Source organism: Pleurodeles waltl, chromosome 9 (genome assembly GCF_031143425.1).
Source record: "Pleurodeles waltl isolate 20211129_DDA chromosome 9, aPleWal1.hap1.20221129, whole genome shotgun sequence".
NCBI lineage: Eukaryota > Metazoa > Chordata > Amphibia > Caudata > Salamandridae > Pleurodeles > Pleurodeles waltl.
Window position 1 is genome coordinate 893364296 of NC_090448.1, and position 18142 is coordinate 893382437.

Sequence of the window (18142 nt, forward strand, 5' to 3'; positions counted from 1 at the left end):
TGTGAAACACAATTGACACTCATTTTTTGGTGATTCTAAAGAGTGGTTGAAACAAATATTTTAATACAATCAAAACAAATCAGTAAACTAGGTAATGACATTAACACACATTACGGTTTGTGGGCTGTATACATTTTTCAGTAAAATTGTATGGCTGTGCATGTTTAATGGTCATTTCAATTGAAAATGTGTTGTCTGTAATGAGTGTGCGCTACCACTCCATGCACACTCCAACCTCACTCCACTCCATTCTACACTGCACCACTCCATGACACTGCACTCCACCCTACACCACTCCATACTACAGTACTCCACCCTGTAGGAGGCTGGACTGGCTTGTAGTGAGTACCAAGGGGTACTTGCACCTTGCACCAGGCCCAGTTATCCCTTATTAGTGTATAGGGTGTCTAGCAGCTTAGGCTGATAGATAATGGTAGCTTAGCAGAGCAGCTTAGGCTGAACTAGGAGACGGGTGAAGCTACTACAGTACCACTTAGTGTCATATGCACAATATCATAAGAAAACACAATACACAGTTATACTAAAAATAAAGGTACTTTATTTTTATGACAATATGCCAAAGTATCTTAGAGTGTACCCTCAGTGAGAGGATAGGAAATATACACAAGATATATATACACAATAGCAAAAATATGCAGTATAGTCTTAGAAAACAGTGCAAACAATGTATAGTTACAATAGGATGCAATGGGGAAACATAGGGATAGGGGCAACACAAACCATATACTCCAAAAGTGGAATGCGAACCACGAATGGACCCCAAACCTATGTGACCTTGTAGAGGGTCGCTGGGACTATTAGAAAATAGTGAGAGTTAGAAAAATAACCCTCCCCAAGACCCTGAAAAGTGAGTGCAAAGTGCACTAAAGTTCCCCTAAGGACAAAGAAGTCGTGTTAGAGGAATAATGCAGGAAAGACACAAACCAACAATGCAACAACTGTGGATTTCCAATCTAGGGTACCTGTGGAACAAGGGGACCAAGTCCATATGTCACAAGCAAGTCGGAGATGGGCATATGCCCAGGAAATGCCAGCTGTGGATGCAAAGAAGCTTCTACTGGACAGAAGAAGCTGAGGTTTCTGCAGGAACGAAAAGGGCTAGAGACTTCCCCTTTGGTGGACGGATCCCTCTCGCCTTGGAGAGTCGTGCAGAAGTATTTTCCCGCCGAAAGAACGCCAACAAGCCTTGCTAGCTGCAAATCATGCGGTTAGCGTTTTTGGACGCTGCTGTGGCCCTGGAAGGACCAGGAGGTCACAAATTGGACCAGGAGAGAGAGGGGACGTCGAGCAAGACAAGGAGCCCTCTCAGCAGCAGGTAGCACCCGGAGAAGTGCCAGAAACAGGCACTACGAGGATGCGTGAAACGGTGCTCACCCGAAGTTGCACAAGGGAGTCCCACGTCGCCGGAGACCAACTTAGAAAGTCGTGCAATGCAGGTTAGAGTGCGGTGGACCCAGGCTTGGCTGTGCACAAAGGATTTCCGCCGGAAGTGCACAGGGGCCGGAGTAGCTGCAAAAGTCACGGTTCCCAGCAATGCAGCCCAGCGAGGTGAGGCAAGGACTTACCTCCACCAAACTTGGACTGAAGAGTCACTGGACTGTGGGGGTCACTTGGACAGAGTCGCTGGATTCGAGGGACCTCGCTCGTCGTGCTGAGAGGAGACCCAAGGGACCGGTAATGCAGCTTTTTGGTGCCTGCGGTTGCAGGGGGAAGATTCCGTCGACCCACGGGAGATTTCTTCGGAGCTTCTGGTGCAGAGAGGAGGCAGACTACCCCCACAGCATGCACAAGCAGGAAAACAGTCGAGAAGGCGGCAGGATCAGCGTTACAGAGTTGCAGTAGTCGTCTTTGCTATTATGTTGCATGTTTGCAGGCTTCCAGCGCGGTCAGCAGTCGATTCCTTTGCAGAAGGTGAAGAGAGAGATGCAGAGGAACTCGGATGAGCTCTTGCATTCGTTATCTAAAGTTTCCCCAGAGACAGAGACCCTAAATAGCCAGAAAAGAGGGTTTGGCTACTTAGGAGAGAGGATAGGCTACTAACACCTGAAGGAGCCTATCAGAAGGAGTCGATGACGTCACCTGGTGGCACTGGCCACTCAGAGCAGTCCAGTGTGCCAGCAGCACCTCTGTTTCCAAGATGGCAGAGGTCTGGAGCACACTGGAGGAGCTCTGGACACCTCCCAGGGGAGGTGCAGGTCAGGGGAGTGGTCACTCCCCTTTCCTTTGTCCAGTTTCGCACCAGAGCAGGGGCTAAGGGGTCCCTGAACCGGTGTAGACTGGCTTATGCAGAATTGGGCACATCTGTGCCCAAGAAAGCATTTCCAGAGGCTGGGGGAGGCTACTCCTCCCCTGCCTTCACACCATTTTCCAAAGGGAGAGGGTGTAACACCCTCTCTCAGAGGAAGTTCTTTGTTCTGCCATCCTGGGCCAGGCCTGGCTGGACCCCAGGAGGGCAGATGCCTGTCTGAGGGGTTGGCAGCAGCAGCAGCTGCAGTGAAACCCCAGGAAGGGCAGTTTGGCAGTACCAGGGTCTGTGCTACAGACCACTGGGATCATGGGATTGTGCCAACTATGCCAGGATGGCATAGAGGGGGCAATTCCATGATCATAGACATGTTACATGGCCATATTCGGAGTTACCATTGTGAAGCTACATATAGGTAGTGACCTATATGTAGTGCACGCGTGTAATGGTGTCCCCGCACTCACAAAGTTCAGGGAATTGGCTCTGAGCAATGTGGGGGCACCTTTGCTAGTGCCAGGGTGCCCTCACACTAAGTAACTTTGCACCTAACCTTTACCAGGTAAAGGTTAGACATATAGGTGACTTATAAGTTACTTAAGTGCAGTGTAAAATGGCTGTGAAATAACGTGGACGTTATTTCACTCAGGCTGCAGTGGCAGGCCTGTGTAAGAATTGTCAGAGCTCCCTATGGGTGGCAAAAGAAATGCTGCAGCCCATAGGGATCTCCTGGAACCCCAATACCCTGGGTACCTCAGTACCATATACTAGGGAATTATAAGGGTGTTCCAGTAAGCCAATGTAAATTGGTAAAATTGGTCACTAGCCTGTTAGTGACACTTTGAAAGAAATGAGAGAGCATAACCACTGAGGTTCTGGTTAGCAGAGCCTCAGTGAGACAGTTAGGCACCACACAGGGAACACATACATATAGGCCACAAACTTATGAGCACTGGGGTCCTGACTAGCAGGGTCCCAGTGATACATAACAAACATACTGAAAACATAGGGTTTTCACTATGAGCACTGGGCCCTGGCTGGCAGGATCTCAGTGAGACAGTGAAAACACCCTGACACACACTCACAAACAGGCCTAAAGTGGGGGTAACAAGGCTAGAAAGAGGCTACTTTCTCACACAACCCCCCCCCAAACGAAGGACAATAAGGCTAACCTTGGCCAGTTGAGACTTTATTGTCTAAGTGGTGATAAGTAGAGAGTAGCTCTGCAATAGACTGGTTACTCCCTTTATCATCCACTATATGGTTACTTCCCTGTGGGGATGTAAACTACCCTGTTTGAAGTTTTTTAGCTAAGCAACAATGTGAAGATGTATTTTCAGAGTTTCTATCAGTAAGTTTTAGTTTAGAGCAGTGGGAATTGTCCACTCAACCTATTTGTAGTGATGGAAATGCCAGACAGGGATGCTGTCTCAGAAAAGCCATAGCTGGGCAAAAACTTTGTCCATATGGCTGGAAGAGAGAACAGGGATGCTGTTTCTCTTGGGATGGAGCAGGGCAGGGATGCTCTCCTATCAGCTCCATACTAGGGCAGGGATGCTGTCCTAAGTGTTGTGAGGCAGTGCAGAGTTTCTGCACTAAAGTTTCTCTGGGAGGGTTGGAGGGATGCTCCATGTTAACTAAAATTGTGCTCTTTTTCTCACCAATGTTAGTTATCCCACAGAGAGGTACTTCTACCTCAGGGAGTTCAGCTTTGCCAACTGATGATTCCCTTGGAACAGGTGCCACCCTAGGAGAGGTTTCTCCCACCACAGGAATGGTATCCTGAATGGTAGGGTGGTTAGGGGATACTGTGATACCCTTTTTACCTGTTGATGGAGAGGGATCCTGAGTTTTCAGCCCTTCTCTCCTTTGCTTTTTCATTTCAGTAGAAATGAGAGGGAACAATTCCTCAGGGATGCCCAGCATGGCTGCATGGGCATAAAACTCTACATCAGCCCAACCTGAGGCCTCTAGGTCATTACCTAAGAGACAGTCTACAGGTAAGCTAGGTGATACCACCACTTGCTTAGGGCCAGTAACTCCACCCCAACTAAACTGAATTATAGCTAAGGGAAGAAATTTAGTGGAGTTATGGACATCAATAATCTTATACTGTTGTCCAATGATGTGTTGATCAGGGTGCACTAGGTTTTCAGTCACCAAAGTGATACTGGCACCTGTGTCCCTGTAGGCCAAGGCCTCAACACCATTTATTGAAACTGTCTGCCTGTAATTATCCATTGTAAGGGGACAAGCAGCCAGTGTGGCAAGGCCAATGCCACTAGGTGTGACAGAAACTGTCTTGGGACTGACTACCCCAGTTTCTATGATGGACCCATAAGTGAACCCAACTACACCCTTTGCTTGACTGTTGCCAGCAGTCCCACCACTAGTACCACTACTGCTAGGGGCACTAGAGCTTGATGTATTAGTGGTGGTAGGCTCAGGGGGTTTACCTGGACAGGACTTATCCCCTGGCCTATGGCCTCTATTTTTACACACAAAGCACCAAGGCTTTTTAATGTGTGTGGGTTGAGAAGAAGAGGAAGAATTAGTTTTATCCCCACCCTCTGAAGAGTGTTTAAGATTTGAAGTGGGATCTTTGGTTTTACCCTTATCCCCATGCTTATCTTGAGATTTTTCACCATCTTTCTTCTTATTGCCATCTTTGTCCCCCCCTCTATGAACTTTTCTGTTCACCCTTGTTCTGACCCATTTGTCTGCCTTCTTTCCCAATTCTTGGGGAGAGGTCAGATCAGAGTCTACCAGGTACTGGTGCAACAAATCAGACACACAATTATTAAGTATATGCTCTCTCAGGATTGTGTTATACAGGCTTTCATAATCAGTAACTTTACTGCCATGTAACCACCCCTCCAAGGCCTTCACTGAATGGTCAATGAAATCAACCCAGTCTTGTGAAGACTCCTTTTTGGTCTCTCTGAACTTTATCCTGTATTGTTCAGTGGTTAAGCCATAACCATCCAGGAGTGCATTCTTAAGAACTTGGAAATTATTAGCATCATTTTCTTTCACAGTAAGGAGCCTATCCCTACCTTTTCCACTAAATGATAGCCATAGGATAGCAGCCCACTGCCTTTGAGGGACATCCTGTACAACACAGGCCCTCTCAAGTGCAGCAAACCACTTGTTAATGTCACCCCCCTCTGTATAAGGGGGAACTATCTTGTGCAGATTCCTGGAATCATGCTCTTTTGCAGGATGACTATGGGGAATACTGCTGCTGCCACCATGGGTTTCTAAACCCAACTTCTGTCTTTCCTTCTCTAGTTCAAAAGACTGTCTATCCAAATCCAGCTGTTGCTTTTTAAGCTTCAGTCTGGTTTGTTCCACCCTCAACTTATTGAGTTCCCTCTCTAACATTCTGTCATCAGGGTTGGTGGGAGGGACATTCCTAGATACAGAGGTGTGATGGGAATGAACAGAAGGAGACCTGTCCCTTACAGAAGCCACCCTAACAGCTTGGCTAACAGAAACATCACTACCAGTATGGTGAGAATAAATGCTTTTGCTATGATATGAGGCAACACTATTTGTATGGTGTGGCTCTTCATCATTACCAACTATGCTAGACTGTCTTGTAATGGGAAGGCTAAGAAGTTTCTTTCCTGAACCTTTACCTGGGGGAGTCCCTGGATCAGATTGAGAACCATTAGCTACTTTTTCAACAGATGGGGCACTTTTAGCCTTATCATGTTCTCTAAGCATGTTAAGTAACAGTTCCAAGGAAGGATTCTTCCCTACACTCAAACCTCTCTCTACACAGAGACTCCTTGCTCCTTTCCAGCTAAGGTGGTCATATGCGAGTTTGGACAGATCAACATTTTGGCCTGTGCCAGACATTTTTAGAGAGAGTTAAAGTGATAGAAAAAGAGAAAAAAGTTTGTCAGAGCTTTTAGAAAGACAGAGAAAAAAAACTTTTAAAACTTTTTAGAACTTTTTAGAAAGCTAGAAGTACTTTTCAGCACTTAGAAAAGAGTGAAAAGAGGAAATGCAAAACTTTTTGGCTATGTGTATATACACTGACCTTGTTTTGTATATTTTTCTCTTATGAAAAGTACAATGACAAGAGTGGTAAGTAGTCTCAAAGCACTTATCCCACCGCTGCCACCAATGTAGGAGGCTGGACTGGCTTGTAGTGAGTACCAAGGGGTACTTGCACCTTGCACCAGGCCCAGTTATCCCTTATTAGTGTATAGGGTGTCTAGCAGCTTAGGCTGATAGATAATGGTAGCTTAGCAGAGCAGCTTAGGCTGAACTAGGAGACGGGTGAAGCTACTACAGTACCACTTAGTGTCATATGCACAATATCATAAGAAAACACAATACAAAGGTACTTTATTTTTATGACAATATGCCAAAGTATCTTAGAGTGTACCCTCAGTGAGATGATAGGAAATATACACAAGATATATATACACAATAGCAAAAATATGCAGTATAGTCTTAGAAAACAGTGCAAACAATGTATAGTTACAATAGGATGCAATGGGGAAACATAGGGATAGGGGCAACACAAACCATATACTCCAAAAGTGGAATGCGAACCACGAATGGACCCCAAACCTATGTGACCTTGTAGAGGGTCGCTGGGACTATTAGAAAATAGTGAGAGTTAGAAAAATAACCCTCCCCAAGACCCTGAAAAGTGAGTGCAAAGTGCACTAAAGTTCCCCTAAGGACAAAGAAGTCGTGTTAGAGGAATAATGCAGGAAAGACACAAACCAACAATGCAACAACTGTGGATTTCCAATCTAGGGTACCTGTGGAACAAGGGGACCAAGTCCAAATGTCACAAGCAAGTCGGAGATGGGCATATGCCCAGGAAATGCCAGCTGTGGATGCAAAGAAGCTTCTACTGGACAGAAGAAGCTGAGGTTTTTGCAGGAACGAAAAGGGCTAGAGACTTCCCCTTTGGTGGACGGATTCCTCTCGCCGTGGAGAGTCGTGCAGAAGTGCTTTCCCGCTGAAAGAGTGCCAACAAGCCTTGCTAGCTGCAAATCATGCAGTTAGCGTTTTTGGACGCTGCTGTGGCCCTGCAGGGACCAGGAGGTCGCAAATTGGACCAGGAGAGAGAGGAGACGTCGAGCAAGACAAGGAGCCCTCTCAACAGCAGGTAGCACCCGGAGAAGTGCCAGAAACAGGCACTACGAGGATGCGTGAAACGGTGCTCACCCGAAGTCGCACAAAGGAGTCCCACGTCGCCGGAGACCAACTTAGAAAGTCGTGCAATGCAGGTTAGAGTGCCGTGGACCTAGGCTTGGCTTTGCACAAAGGATTTCCGCCGGAAGTGCACAGGGGCCGGAGTAGCTGCAAAAGTCGCGGTTCCCAGCAATGCAGCCCAGCGAGGTGAGGCAAGGACTTACCTCCACCAAACTTGGACTGAAGAGTCACTGGACTGTGGGGGTCTCTTGGACAGAGTCGCTGGAATCAAGGGACCTCACTCGTCGTGCTGAGAGGAGACCCAAGGGACCGGTAATGCAGCTTTTTGGTGCCTGCGGTTGCAGGGGGAAGATTCCGTCGACCCACTGGAGATTTCTTCGGAGCTTCTGGTGCAGAGAGGAGGCAGACTACCCCCACAGCATGCACAAGCAGGAAAACAGTCGAGAAGGCGGCAGGATCAGCGTTACAGAGTTGCAGTAGTCGTCTTTGCTACTATGTTGCAGGTTTGCAGGCTTCCAGCGCGGTCAGCAGTCGATTCCTTGGCAGAAGGTGAAGAGAGAGATGCAGAGGAACTCGGATGAGCTCTTGCATTCGTTATCTAAAGTTTCCCCAGAGACAGAGACTCTAAATAGCCAGAAAAGAGGGTTTGGCTATTTAGGAGAGAGGATAGGCTACTAACACCTGAAGGAGCCTATCAGAAGGAGTCTCTGACGTCACCTGGTGGCACTGGCCACTCAGAGCAGTTCAGTGTGCCAGCAGCACCTCTGTTTCCAAGATGGCAGAGGTCTGGAGCACACTGGAGGAGCTCTGGACACCTCCCAGGGGAGGTGCAGGTCAGGGGAGTGGTCACTCCTCTTTCCTTTGTCCAGTTTCGCGCCAGAGCAGGGGCTAAGGGGTCCCTGAACCGGTGTAGACTGGCTTATGCAGAATTGGGCACATCTGTGCCCAAGAAAGCATTTCCAGAGGCTGGGGGAGGCTACTCCTCCCCTGCCTTCACACCATTTTCCAAAGGGAGAGGGTGTAACACCCTCTCTCAGAGGAAGTTCTTTGTTCTGCCATCCTGGGCCAGGCCTGGCTGGACCCCAGGAGGGCAGATGCCTGTCTGAGGGGTTGGCAGCAGCAGCAGCTGCAGTGAAACCCCAGGAAGGGCAGTTTGGCAGTACCAGGGTCTGTGCTACAGACCACTGGGATCATGGGATTGTGCCAACTATGCCAGGATGGCATACAGGGGGCAATTCCATGATCATAGACATGTTACATGGCCATATTCGGAGTTACCATTGTGAAGCTACATATAGGTAGTGACCTATATGTAGGGCACGCGTGTAATGGTGTCCCGCACTCACAAAGTTCAGGGAATTGGCTCTGAACAATGTGGGGGCACCTTGGCTAGTGCCAGGGTGCCCTCACACTAAGTAACTTTGCACCTAACCTTTACCAGGTAAAGGTTAGACATATAGGTGACTTATAAGTTACTTAAGTGCAGTGTAAAATGGCTGTGAAATAACGTGGACGTTATTTTACTCAGGCTGCAGTGGCAGGCCTGTGTAAGAATTGTCAGAGCTCCCTATGGGTGGCAAAAGAAATGCTGCAGCCCATAGGGATCTCCTGGAACCCCAATACCCTGGGTACCTCAGTACCATATACTAGGGAATTATAAGGGTGTTCCAGTAAGCCAATGTAAATTGGTAAAATTGGTCACTAGCCTGTTAGTGACACTTTGAAGAAATGAGAGAGCATAACCACTGAGGTTCTGGTTAGCAGAGCCTCAGTGAGACAGTTAGGCACCACACAGGGAACACATACATATAGGCCACAAACTTATGAGCACTGGGGTCCTGACTAGCAGGGTCCCAGTGACACATAACAAACATACTGAAAACATAGGGTTTTCACTATGAGCACTGGACCCTGGCTGGCAGGATCTCAGTGAGACAGTGAAAACACCCTGACACACACTCACAAACAGGCCTAAAGTGGGGGTAACAAGGCTAGAAAGAGGCTACTTTCTCACACAACCCACTCCACTCTGCGTCACTGCACCATACTCTGCACCACTCCACTCTACTCCACTTCACTCGACGTCTCTCTACTTTATACCATTCTATGCCGATGCACTCTCCCCCTCACTACTCTACCATGCACCACTGCAGTCTTTGCCACTACACTCTACACCTATCCACTCTGAACCACTCTACTCTAATCTGCACCACTGCACACTACACACTGCACTCTACATTACTCTACTTTAAACAGTTGCACTCTATGCCACTTCACTCTACTCTGAACCAATCTACTCTATCCCACTGCACTCCATGCCACTCTGCACCATTCCACTCTAATCCACTCTCTTCTAAGCCACTGTAATCTACCCTGTGCCACTCCTCTCCACTCCACTTCACTCTATGACACTGCACTGTATGCCACTGCATTCTACACCACTGCACACTACACCACTTTACTCAAAGCCAATACACTATGCCACTGCATTCTACACCAATCTACTCTGCACAACTGCACTGTACACCTCTATGCTCTACTCTGCAATACTCTACTCTGAGCTGCTGCACTCTATGCCACTCTACACCATTGCACTCTACATCACTTTACTCTGTACCACTCTACACCGCCAAACTCTACATTAATGCACTCCATGACACTCTACTCTGCACTAATGCACTCTATGACACTGCACGCCATGCCATTGCACTCTTCTCTGCACCAGTCAACTTCATGACACTCTACACACTCTATGCCAATGCACTCTACACCACTACACTCTACACCATTCTCTTCTGCATCACTCCACTCTATGCTACTCTATTCTGCACCACTGCACTCTACACCACTCTACTCTATGCAACTGCACTTTACACCAATCACTCCACTCTCCTTTACCTCACTAACAGTTAACTATGATAAACAGTAATCACTCTGGTATAAAACATGGATAAAATATATTGGCAAAGCCAATAGCTCTTGCATAGGCGCGACCTATCAAATCAAATCATTAGCATTTATAAAGCGCGCTACTCACCCGTGCGGGTCTCAAGGCGCTAGGGACAAAGGGGGTGGTTATCGCTGCTCGAACAGCCAGGTCTTTAGGAGTCTCCGGAAAGCGGAGTGGTCCTGGGTGGTCCTGAGGCTGGTGGGGAGGGAGTTCCAGGTCTTGGCCGCCAGGAAGGAGAAAGATCTCCCACCCGCCGTGGAGCGTCGGATGCGAGGGACGGCGGCGAGTGCGAGGCCAGAGGAGCGGAGGGAGCGGGAGGGGACGTAGAAGTTGAGGCGTCTGTTGAGGTATTCCGGTCCCTTGTCGTGGAGGGCTTTGTGTGCGTGGGTGAGAAGTCGGAAGGTGATCCTTTTGCTGACTGGGAGCCAATGCAGGTGTCTCAGGTGTGCGGAGATGTGGCTGTTGCGGGGTACGTCGAGGATGAGGCGGGCTGAGGCGTTTTGAATGCGTTGCAGGCGATTTTGGAGTTTGGCGGTGGTCCCAGCGTAGAGGGTGTTGCCGTAGTCCAGGCGGCTCGTGACGAGGGCGTGGGTCACGGTTTTTCTGGTGTCGGCGGGGATCCAGCGGAAGATCTTGCGGAGCATGCGGAGGGTGAGGAAGCAGGCGGAGGACACGGCGTTGACTTGCTTGGTCATGGTGAGAAGGGGGTCCAAGATGAAGCCGAGGTTGCGGGCATGGTCTGCGGGGGTCGGTGCGGTGCCGAGGGCCGTGGGCCACCAGGAGTCGTCCCAGGCGGACGGGGTGTTGCCGAGGATGAGGACTTCAGTTTTTTCAGAGTTCAGCTTTAGGCTGCTGAGCCTCATCCAATCTGCGACGTCCTTCATACCCTCTTGTAGGTTGGTCTTGGCGCTGGCGGGGTCCTTGGTGAGGGAGAGTATAAGTTGGGTGTCGTCGGCGTAGGAGGTGATGATGATGTCGTGCTTGCGTACGATGTTAGCGAGGGGGCTCATGTAGACATTGAAGAGTGTCGGGCTGAGTGATGAGCCTTGAGGTACGCCGCAGATGATCTCAGTGGGTTCTGAGCGAAACGGAAGGAGGTAGACTCTTTGGGTGCGGTTTACGAGGAAGGAGGCGATCCAGTCCAGGGCCTGGTCTTGGATCCCGGTGGAGCGGAGGCGGGTGATTAGGGTGCGGTGACAGACGGTGTCAAAGGCAGCCGAGAGGTCGAGAAGAATGAGGGCGACTGTTTCACCGTTGTCCATCAGGGTTCTGATGTCGTCTGTGACTGAGATGAGGGCGGTTTCAGTGCTGTGGTTGGTTCGGAATCCGGTCTGTGAGGGGTCGAGCAGGTTGTTGTCTTCCAGGAAGGTGGTCAGCTGTTTGTTGACGGTCTTCTCTATTACTTTGGCTGGGAAAGGCAGAAGGGAGATGGGGCGGAAGTTTTTCAGGTCGCTCGGGTCAGCCGTAGGTTTCTTTAGTAGGGCGTTGACTTTGGCGTGTTTCCAGCATTCGGGGAAGGTAGCAGAAGAAAAAGAAGAGTTGATGACGGTCTGGAGGTGCGGGCGATGATGTTGTCGGCTTTGTTAAAGATGAAGTGCGGGCAGGGGTCCGAAGGGGCGCCGGAGTGGATAGAGTTCATGATGGATTTGGTTTCTTCCGTGCTGATGTGGGTCCAGTTGTTGAGGGTGATGGTCGGGGATGTGGGTTCGGTGGTGTTAGGTTGGGTCTGGTGTCCGAAGCTGTCGTGGAGGTCGCTGATCTTGCGATGGAAGAAAGTGGCGAGGGATTCGCATAGATCCTGTGAGGGCGTGACGGCGTTGGCGTTGGCGCTGGGGTTGGAGAACTCCTTGACGATGCTGAAGAGTTCTCTGCTGTTGTGGCTGTTTTTGTCCAGTCTGTCGGTGAAAAAATTCCTTTTGGCAGTGCGGATCAGGTGGTGGTGTTTGCGGGTAGCGTTCTTGAGGGCGGTCATGTTGTCAGCGGTGCGGTCCTTGCGCCAGGCTTTCTCAAGTGCGCGACAAGTTTTCTTTGATTCTATGAGGGTGTCAGAGAACCAGAGGGGTTTCTTGGTGTTGTTCTGTCGCTGCGAGCGTTTGAGGGGAGCAAGGTTGTCTGCGCAGTTGGAGATCCAGTTTGTGAGGTTGAGGGCTGCGACGTTGGGGTCGGTGGTGAGGGTGGGTTGGTTGGCGGCGAGTGCGGCGAAGAGTTGCTCTTCAGGGATCTTGTTCCACTGTCGGCGAGGGATGGGTTGAGTGCGGAGTGTGAAGTGGACGCAGCTGTGGTCGGTCCAATGAAGGGCGGAGGCGTGGCTGAAGAAGACGTGTTTGCTGGCGGAGAAGATAGGGTCGAGTGTGTGTCCGGCGATGTGGGTGGCAGTGTTCACCAGTTGTTTGAGGCAGAGGTTGGCGAGGTTGTCGAGCAGGGTGGTGGTGTTGGGGTCGTTGTTTTGTTCCAGATGGAAGTTGAGGTCGCCTAGGAGGATGTAGTCCGGTGAGGCGAGGGCGTGCGGGGAGATGAAGTCAGCGATGGTGTCGCTGAAAGGGGCGCGAGGTCCGGGAGGACGGTAGACGAGGGATCCTCTGAGGGTGGTCCTCCGGTCGGGTCGGTGCGAACCTATTGGTTCCAACAATGCTTGCTAGCACTGGAATCTTGCAAGCAAGTCCCAGTCCTCAAAAATCGTCACTGGTACAGGACTTGCTTTGCATTGTCATCATACTTTGACCCAGAAAGAGAGAGGGAAAGATAGAAAAGGAGGAAGAGACGTTTAGGACAGCTGTGACAAATAGGAAAGTAAGGGTGAAAAAAACTTGCAAAAGAGAAACACAGCAACAAAAAGTATACAGTTGTGGAAGAAAGATGTATGAGGTGGAATCAAGACTCTGCAGCCTCGATGTTGGGAAGCCCCAGCATTCAGCAGTGCTAGTGGCGGGTTCCTAGGAAAAGCTATAAGTACTGGATTCGTGACATTCTGGTCACCATGTTAAAAATCAAGCATGATCAATTTCTGTGATAGTGAGCTGTTTTTTGTCAATCCGCTCTTTCATTTCCCACTCCAATTAGACTTCAGCTACTCACCACTTCTGATTTGCTGTCTTTTCAATTTAACAAATATACTCCTTCATAAGGTTTAGAAGCATATCTTTGCACCCTCATGATATTAGTGTCAAAGCGAAACATGTTTGCTCAACACTTTCCTGATTGGTTTGCATCTAATGATTGACCGAGCTAGGTATGCATGAGAGGTTCATTTATGTTGGTGAGGCTCTATAATGATTGTCCTAAATATGTGCTTTTAAATTCCAAGCCTGCCAGCAAGATCCTCGAAACCAGTAAAAACACTCTCCAGAGGACCCTAGTGTTGAAGAAGGAGGTGGAATTTGATGACGTCAGTGCACAGCTCCTCGCCAAGCAGCAAGAGTTCAGGGAGCGCATGCAAATAGTTGAATTAAGGAAGTTTGAATTGGCTAAAAGACAGAAGGAAGTAAGTAGATGTTTGAAAGTATTACAGGAATCGAACAGCAGAAGGTTTACCAAAAGCATATCTCAAAAAACACCATGGAACCATCAATCCATTGAACCTCATTGCTTTTATGTTATTTGTATTCATATTTTGATTTTGTTCCCATTTAGATATTGATATCACAGTATTCAAACGTGATCCACTCTATAAAAGTACAGACAAGTATGCGGTGGTAAAGGCCCAATAGAACAGAAATAGTGGGGCTCGCAAAAGTATCCTAACAATGTAAATGTTATTATCAGCAGAAGATTAGTCTATATTGATTTTCATTTGCTAAATGTTTTGCACACCACAGTGTCGATTCACTGCTCCAAAAGGCGGATTTTTGAATGATAAAAAGCAAATCATTTAGCATATTTGTGAATACAAATCCACTCACTCATTCTGAAAAGTACACCTCCTTGGCAGATTGTGTTATATAATTAATTTAGTGTTTGGCAAAACAGCGTTAAGTGTGTCCCAATGGATTGTTGTAAAAACTCTACCGAACTTCTGAAAAAGCGGAACTTTATGGATGTTCACAACACTTATGATTGATGTGTCCCAACCTGGAAGCAGACAGAAAGGCCCCCCTGGTGAAGGCTTAGATAGGTCTGATTCCAGAGTGGAAAAGAGAGAGGGCTTCCCACAAGTGAAATTAATTTCCATGAGGAGGCAAAAATAATTACATTTGTATGAATAATAATAACTAGATCGTAGCGGAAAAGTTCGTCATCTATAACCTTGGCATTTTTGTGAGCCCAATACAAGCTGAAAATTCAATCATAGGTGCAAAAATGCAAGGTCACTCTGATAATGTATTATCAAAACACGTCTAAACTCAATAGAGCAAAACAACAGGAAACTGCAGTTAAAATTACAGGTATTATTTGCCAGTAGCATATGGTCGATAAAGAGAAATGGTTTTGAAGCAATTTTCCATTTTCGAGACATAGGTTATTGAAATAATGGAGGCAGCAGAAAAGTTAAGAACGCGACGGGTTTACTTTTTATTAAAACATTGACTTAGTTCTTATTGGGCAATTTAAAAGCAAACAAGTGTCCAATGTTCCTACGCTATTTCTATATATTTTCAAAGTTTTTAGCCCCAGTCGGAGGATTGGGAGGATCAAGCCTAGTGACCCTATTTGAACCGACATTTCCTGAGAATAGCACTAGGTGCATGGCAAAAATCTGTCACACGGGTGCAAAAAGAGGGATCCAGCATTTTAATGCAGGCTTTTCATAAGTGTACGACAGTCAAGCAGCTTTGATCCTTTAAAATTAGCATCACCTTTTGTGGAAAGCCTGGCCACACCACTTGGACAGTTTTACAAGATCTTGGCAAGAAATAAGTTGCGGAGGGATAAAGGATGGAGGAGGAAGCCTTCGAACTAGGAGTTTAAAGGAAGCATAAACATATCCTCGTGACTAGGACCCACCAATTTTACTGTCTCCTGGCACTTAACCTCGAAAAAACAGATTGGGTTTGTACAACGACAAAATAAGCATTAAGGAGTGCTTATTTATTGGCATACCTTAAATGCACAACTACACTTTGTGTCTGAGTAGAAGGTAACAGCATGTGTAGATTGTGACTTCTTGACAACCGAGACATGTCTGTCATCTACAGTGACTACATGTGGCTTTAACGATAACCCTTGTGGTCCAGAAGGCTCTTTCTTCTGTTTGCTAACAACGCCAATTTGCTGAAAAGGTACATAGATCTTCAGACTCTGCAATCCCTGTCATCATGCATCAGTAGCTGGGCATTCTCAATTGTAGCTCATTACATTTTGAAGTCTTCATCTAAACACAAGTTCACCTGAGCTAAAAGAATGACACAGGTATTCTGCTTGATATTTACTTAATTAAGTTTAACCAAGTTTGTTATGCTTAAATATAATGTGCTCCACGTACCCCTTGAATAGTGGTGTGTTCTAAAGTAAAAATGAAATGATCTTTTAGTTTGTAAATGTGTACCTGTCAGATGCCTTCCGAGCTACTGGGCCCAAACCTTGGTGGTTGAGGTCATTTGCCACTGGTGTCCTGAGGTTAATCCTATTATTGCTTTGCAAATAGGGCTAAGTATTCCCTGTATGCATTTGACTAACAGGGTACGAGTAAGAGCAGTCAAGGGCTTCTCATGGAAGTTATGTTGGAGACACAGACTTACAACTCAACCATCACATCAAACAAATTCCGGTCTAATCCAGTGCTTGTCTTTTAAGAAAACAAAATTACTTTTAAATAACAACGGTACACAAAACTACAAAATTAGGTATCTGATTTAAAGTTAAACAACCTCACGCTTGGGTTTATGCTGAAATTCTGCACCAAACCAGGGTCCTCTTTCCGACTCTACATTGCCCATGTCTAAGCTGGTCCCTTTCCATAAATTGAGTTTAGGCAAAATTAGAGAAAGGTGTAGTCCTTACTAAGCAATTCTCCCTGGGCTGTTATTTAACACAAAATAGTTCTACTGATAATGTTAAATCTCTATTATAGTTTGGCTTTGCTTGCATTTTCCATTTTCTGAAGACCATTTCTCTTTGACTTGCTAGTGAAAAATGGGCTTACGTTTGGTGTGTGAGCTTACAATGGATGGCATCCCTGGTCGTGTCTCTTTGTCAGCAGGGAGGGTCCTGCATTTTCTCTCTTTCTTGCAGACCGCTTTAGGATTCAGTGTTGCAGGTGGGACTGGTGAGGGCAAGATTTTAGGAGATCCTCTCCTCAGCTCGGTGTTCATGCCAGGTGCAGCATTTGGGGTTGGATGTCCCTGGATGATGTAGACTCTGGGCCAGGTCAGACTTCTGGCTTCAGAGCTGTCTGTTTCTTCGTGGTTGCACCACACACTGGCAGCAGCAGCACTAATCCTCTGACTGTAGAAGTGCTGGCTGGCAAAGTTATGCAGTTATGCTTCTTCGCCTTTATAATCACACCAGTGGAGACCAGAGCATCCCACCCAGTACAGGTCGATCCCATCAATGCTGCCCCAGAGTAGTTTCCTCTGGGAAAACAACACAATGGGAGTATATCTGGGCTTATCCACCTGTTTATTCTCTACATTTGCAGCGCTAGACACTCTCCTTCGCTCACAGAGCAGACACTCTAACAGGCTTCTAGACTCTAGACTGACCCACAGCTTCTCCACCAACATGCAGACTTTAGGTGATGTCCCCACTCCCCTGCAAGATTGGTTGTCATGAATAGACTAGCACTGGTTTCACAACAACTCTTCAAGCACTATGTGGAGCACTCCTTTCTTTAGTCAAGAAGAATTTGGAGCTGTAACAGAGTGGGGTGGATGGTCCCAAGTTTTCACTCTTTTTCCAGACAGGGTGTGTGGATCTATTGTCCACACTCTTGGAAATGGGTAGAGGTGGTTCCCTTTCTAATATAATGTTCTGGCTGCAGTGGAAATACAGCCATTGTGCAAGCTCACAGCTAGTAGTGATGATGCTGGCTCCAAGCATGAATTTCTAAAACATGGGCACAATGATTTGTGAAGACTCTGCATGTGGTTGTCATGAGCTTCCTTGAAGTAGCAATCAAGGACCGACAGAAGGGTAAGCCCTGCCTAGGAACTTTTCTACCTATAACAACAGAATCTTCTGAATCACTCCTTCTCCCATACTTGTACCAAATGGCAGTGCACAGAAACATCTAATCAGCAAATTAAGGGTAGTCATATCTCCATCAGCCCTTACATCAGTGTCTGGTTCTCCACCCTCTGATATTGTGAATGCAAGTAATACACCTTCACTGTCTGGTAAAAGCTGTATATGTCCTTCATCTTATGCCAAGCTAAATTGGGGGAAAGGCAGGATGGATCCCACTAGTCTCAGCAAACACTTCCACATTGCAAATAATGTAATTGTTATATATGTATCACACATACACACTGAACACACACATTCAACACACACAATGAATGTCAGTGCATAGATCTAGTTACTTACTGCATTGATACAGAACGTTTAATTAAGTGGAGCCAATAGGCCACACTTCCTTCCGACACAGAAAATAGGTCTGGTCATGACCATTAATTCACATAAATAGGTACGTTGCCAACTGAATTCACATGTCATAAAAAAGGGGGCTCCTGGTATTTCCCTTTAAGTCACAACCAGTGGCGTAGCGTGGGTTGTCAGCACCCGGGGCAAGGCAAGTAATTTGCGCCCCCTAACCCGGGGCAAGGCAAGTAATTTGCGCCCCCTAACCCGTGGATTTTAGCACTCGAGTC

The 18142-nt window shown here is 47.3% G+C and overlaps 1 protein-coding gene across 1 annotated transcript in view; it reads left to right on the plus strand.

Annotated features, from left to right (window-relative positions):
* CCDC197 (coiled-coil domain containing 197) overlaps positions 1 to 18142 on the plus strand; it is a 212589-nt gene that overhangs the window by 62737 nt on the left and 131710 nt on the right. The window contains exon 3 of the mRNA XM_069208233.1: positions 13702 to 13878. Within this exon, the coding sequence (XP_069064334.1) occupies positions 13702 to 13878 (177 nt within the window). The remainder of the gene's footprint in view (positions 1 to 13701; positions 13879 to 18142) is intronic.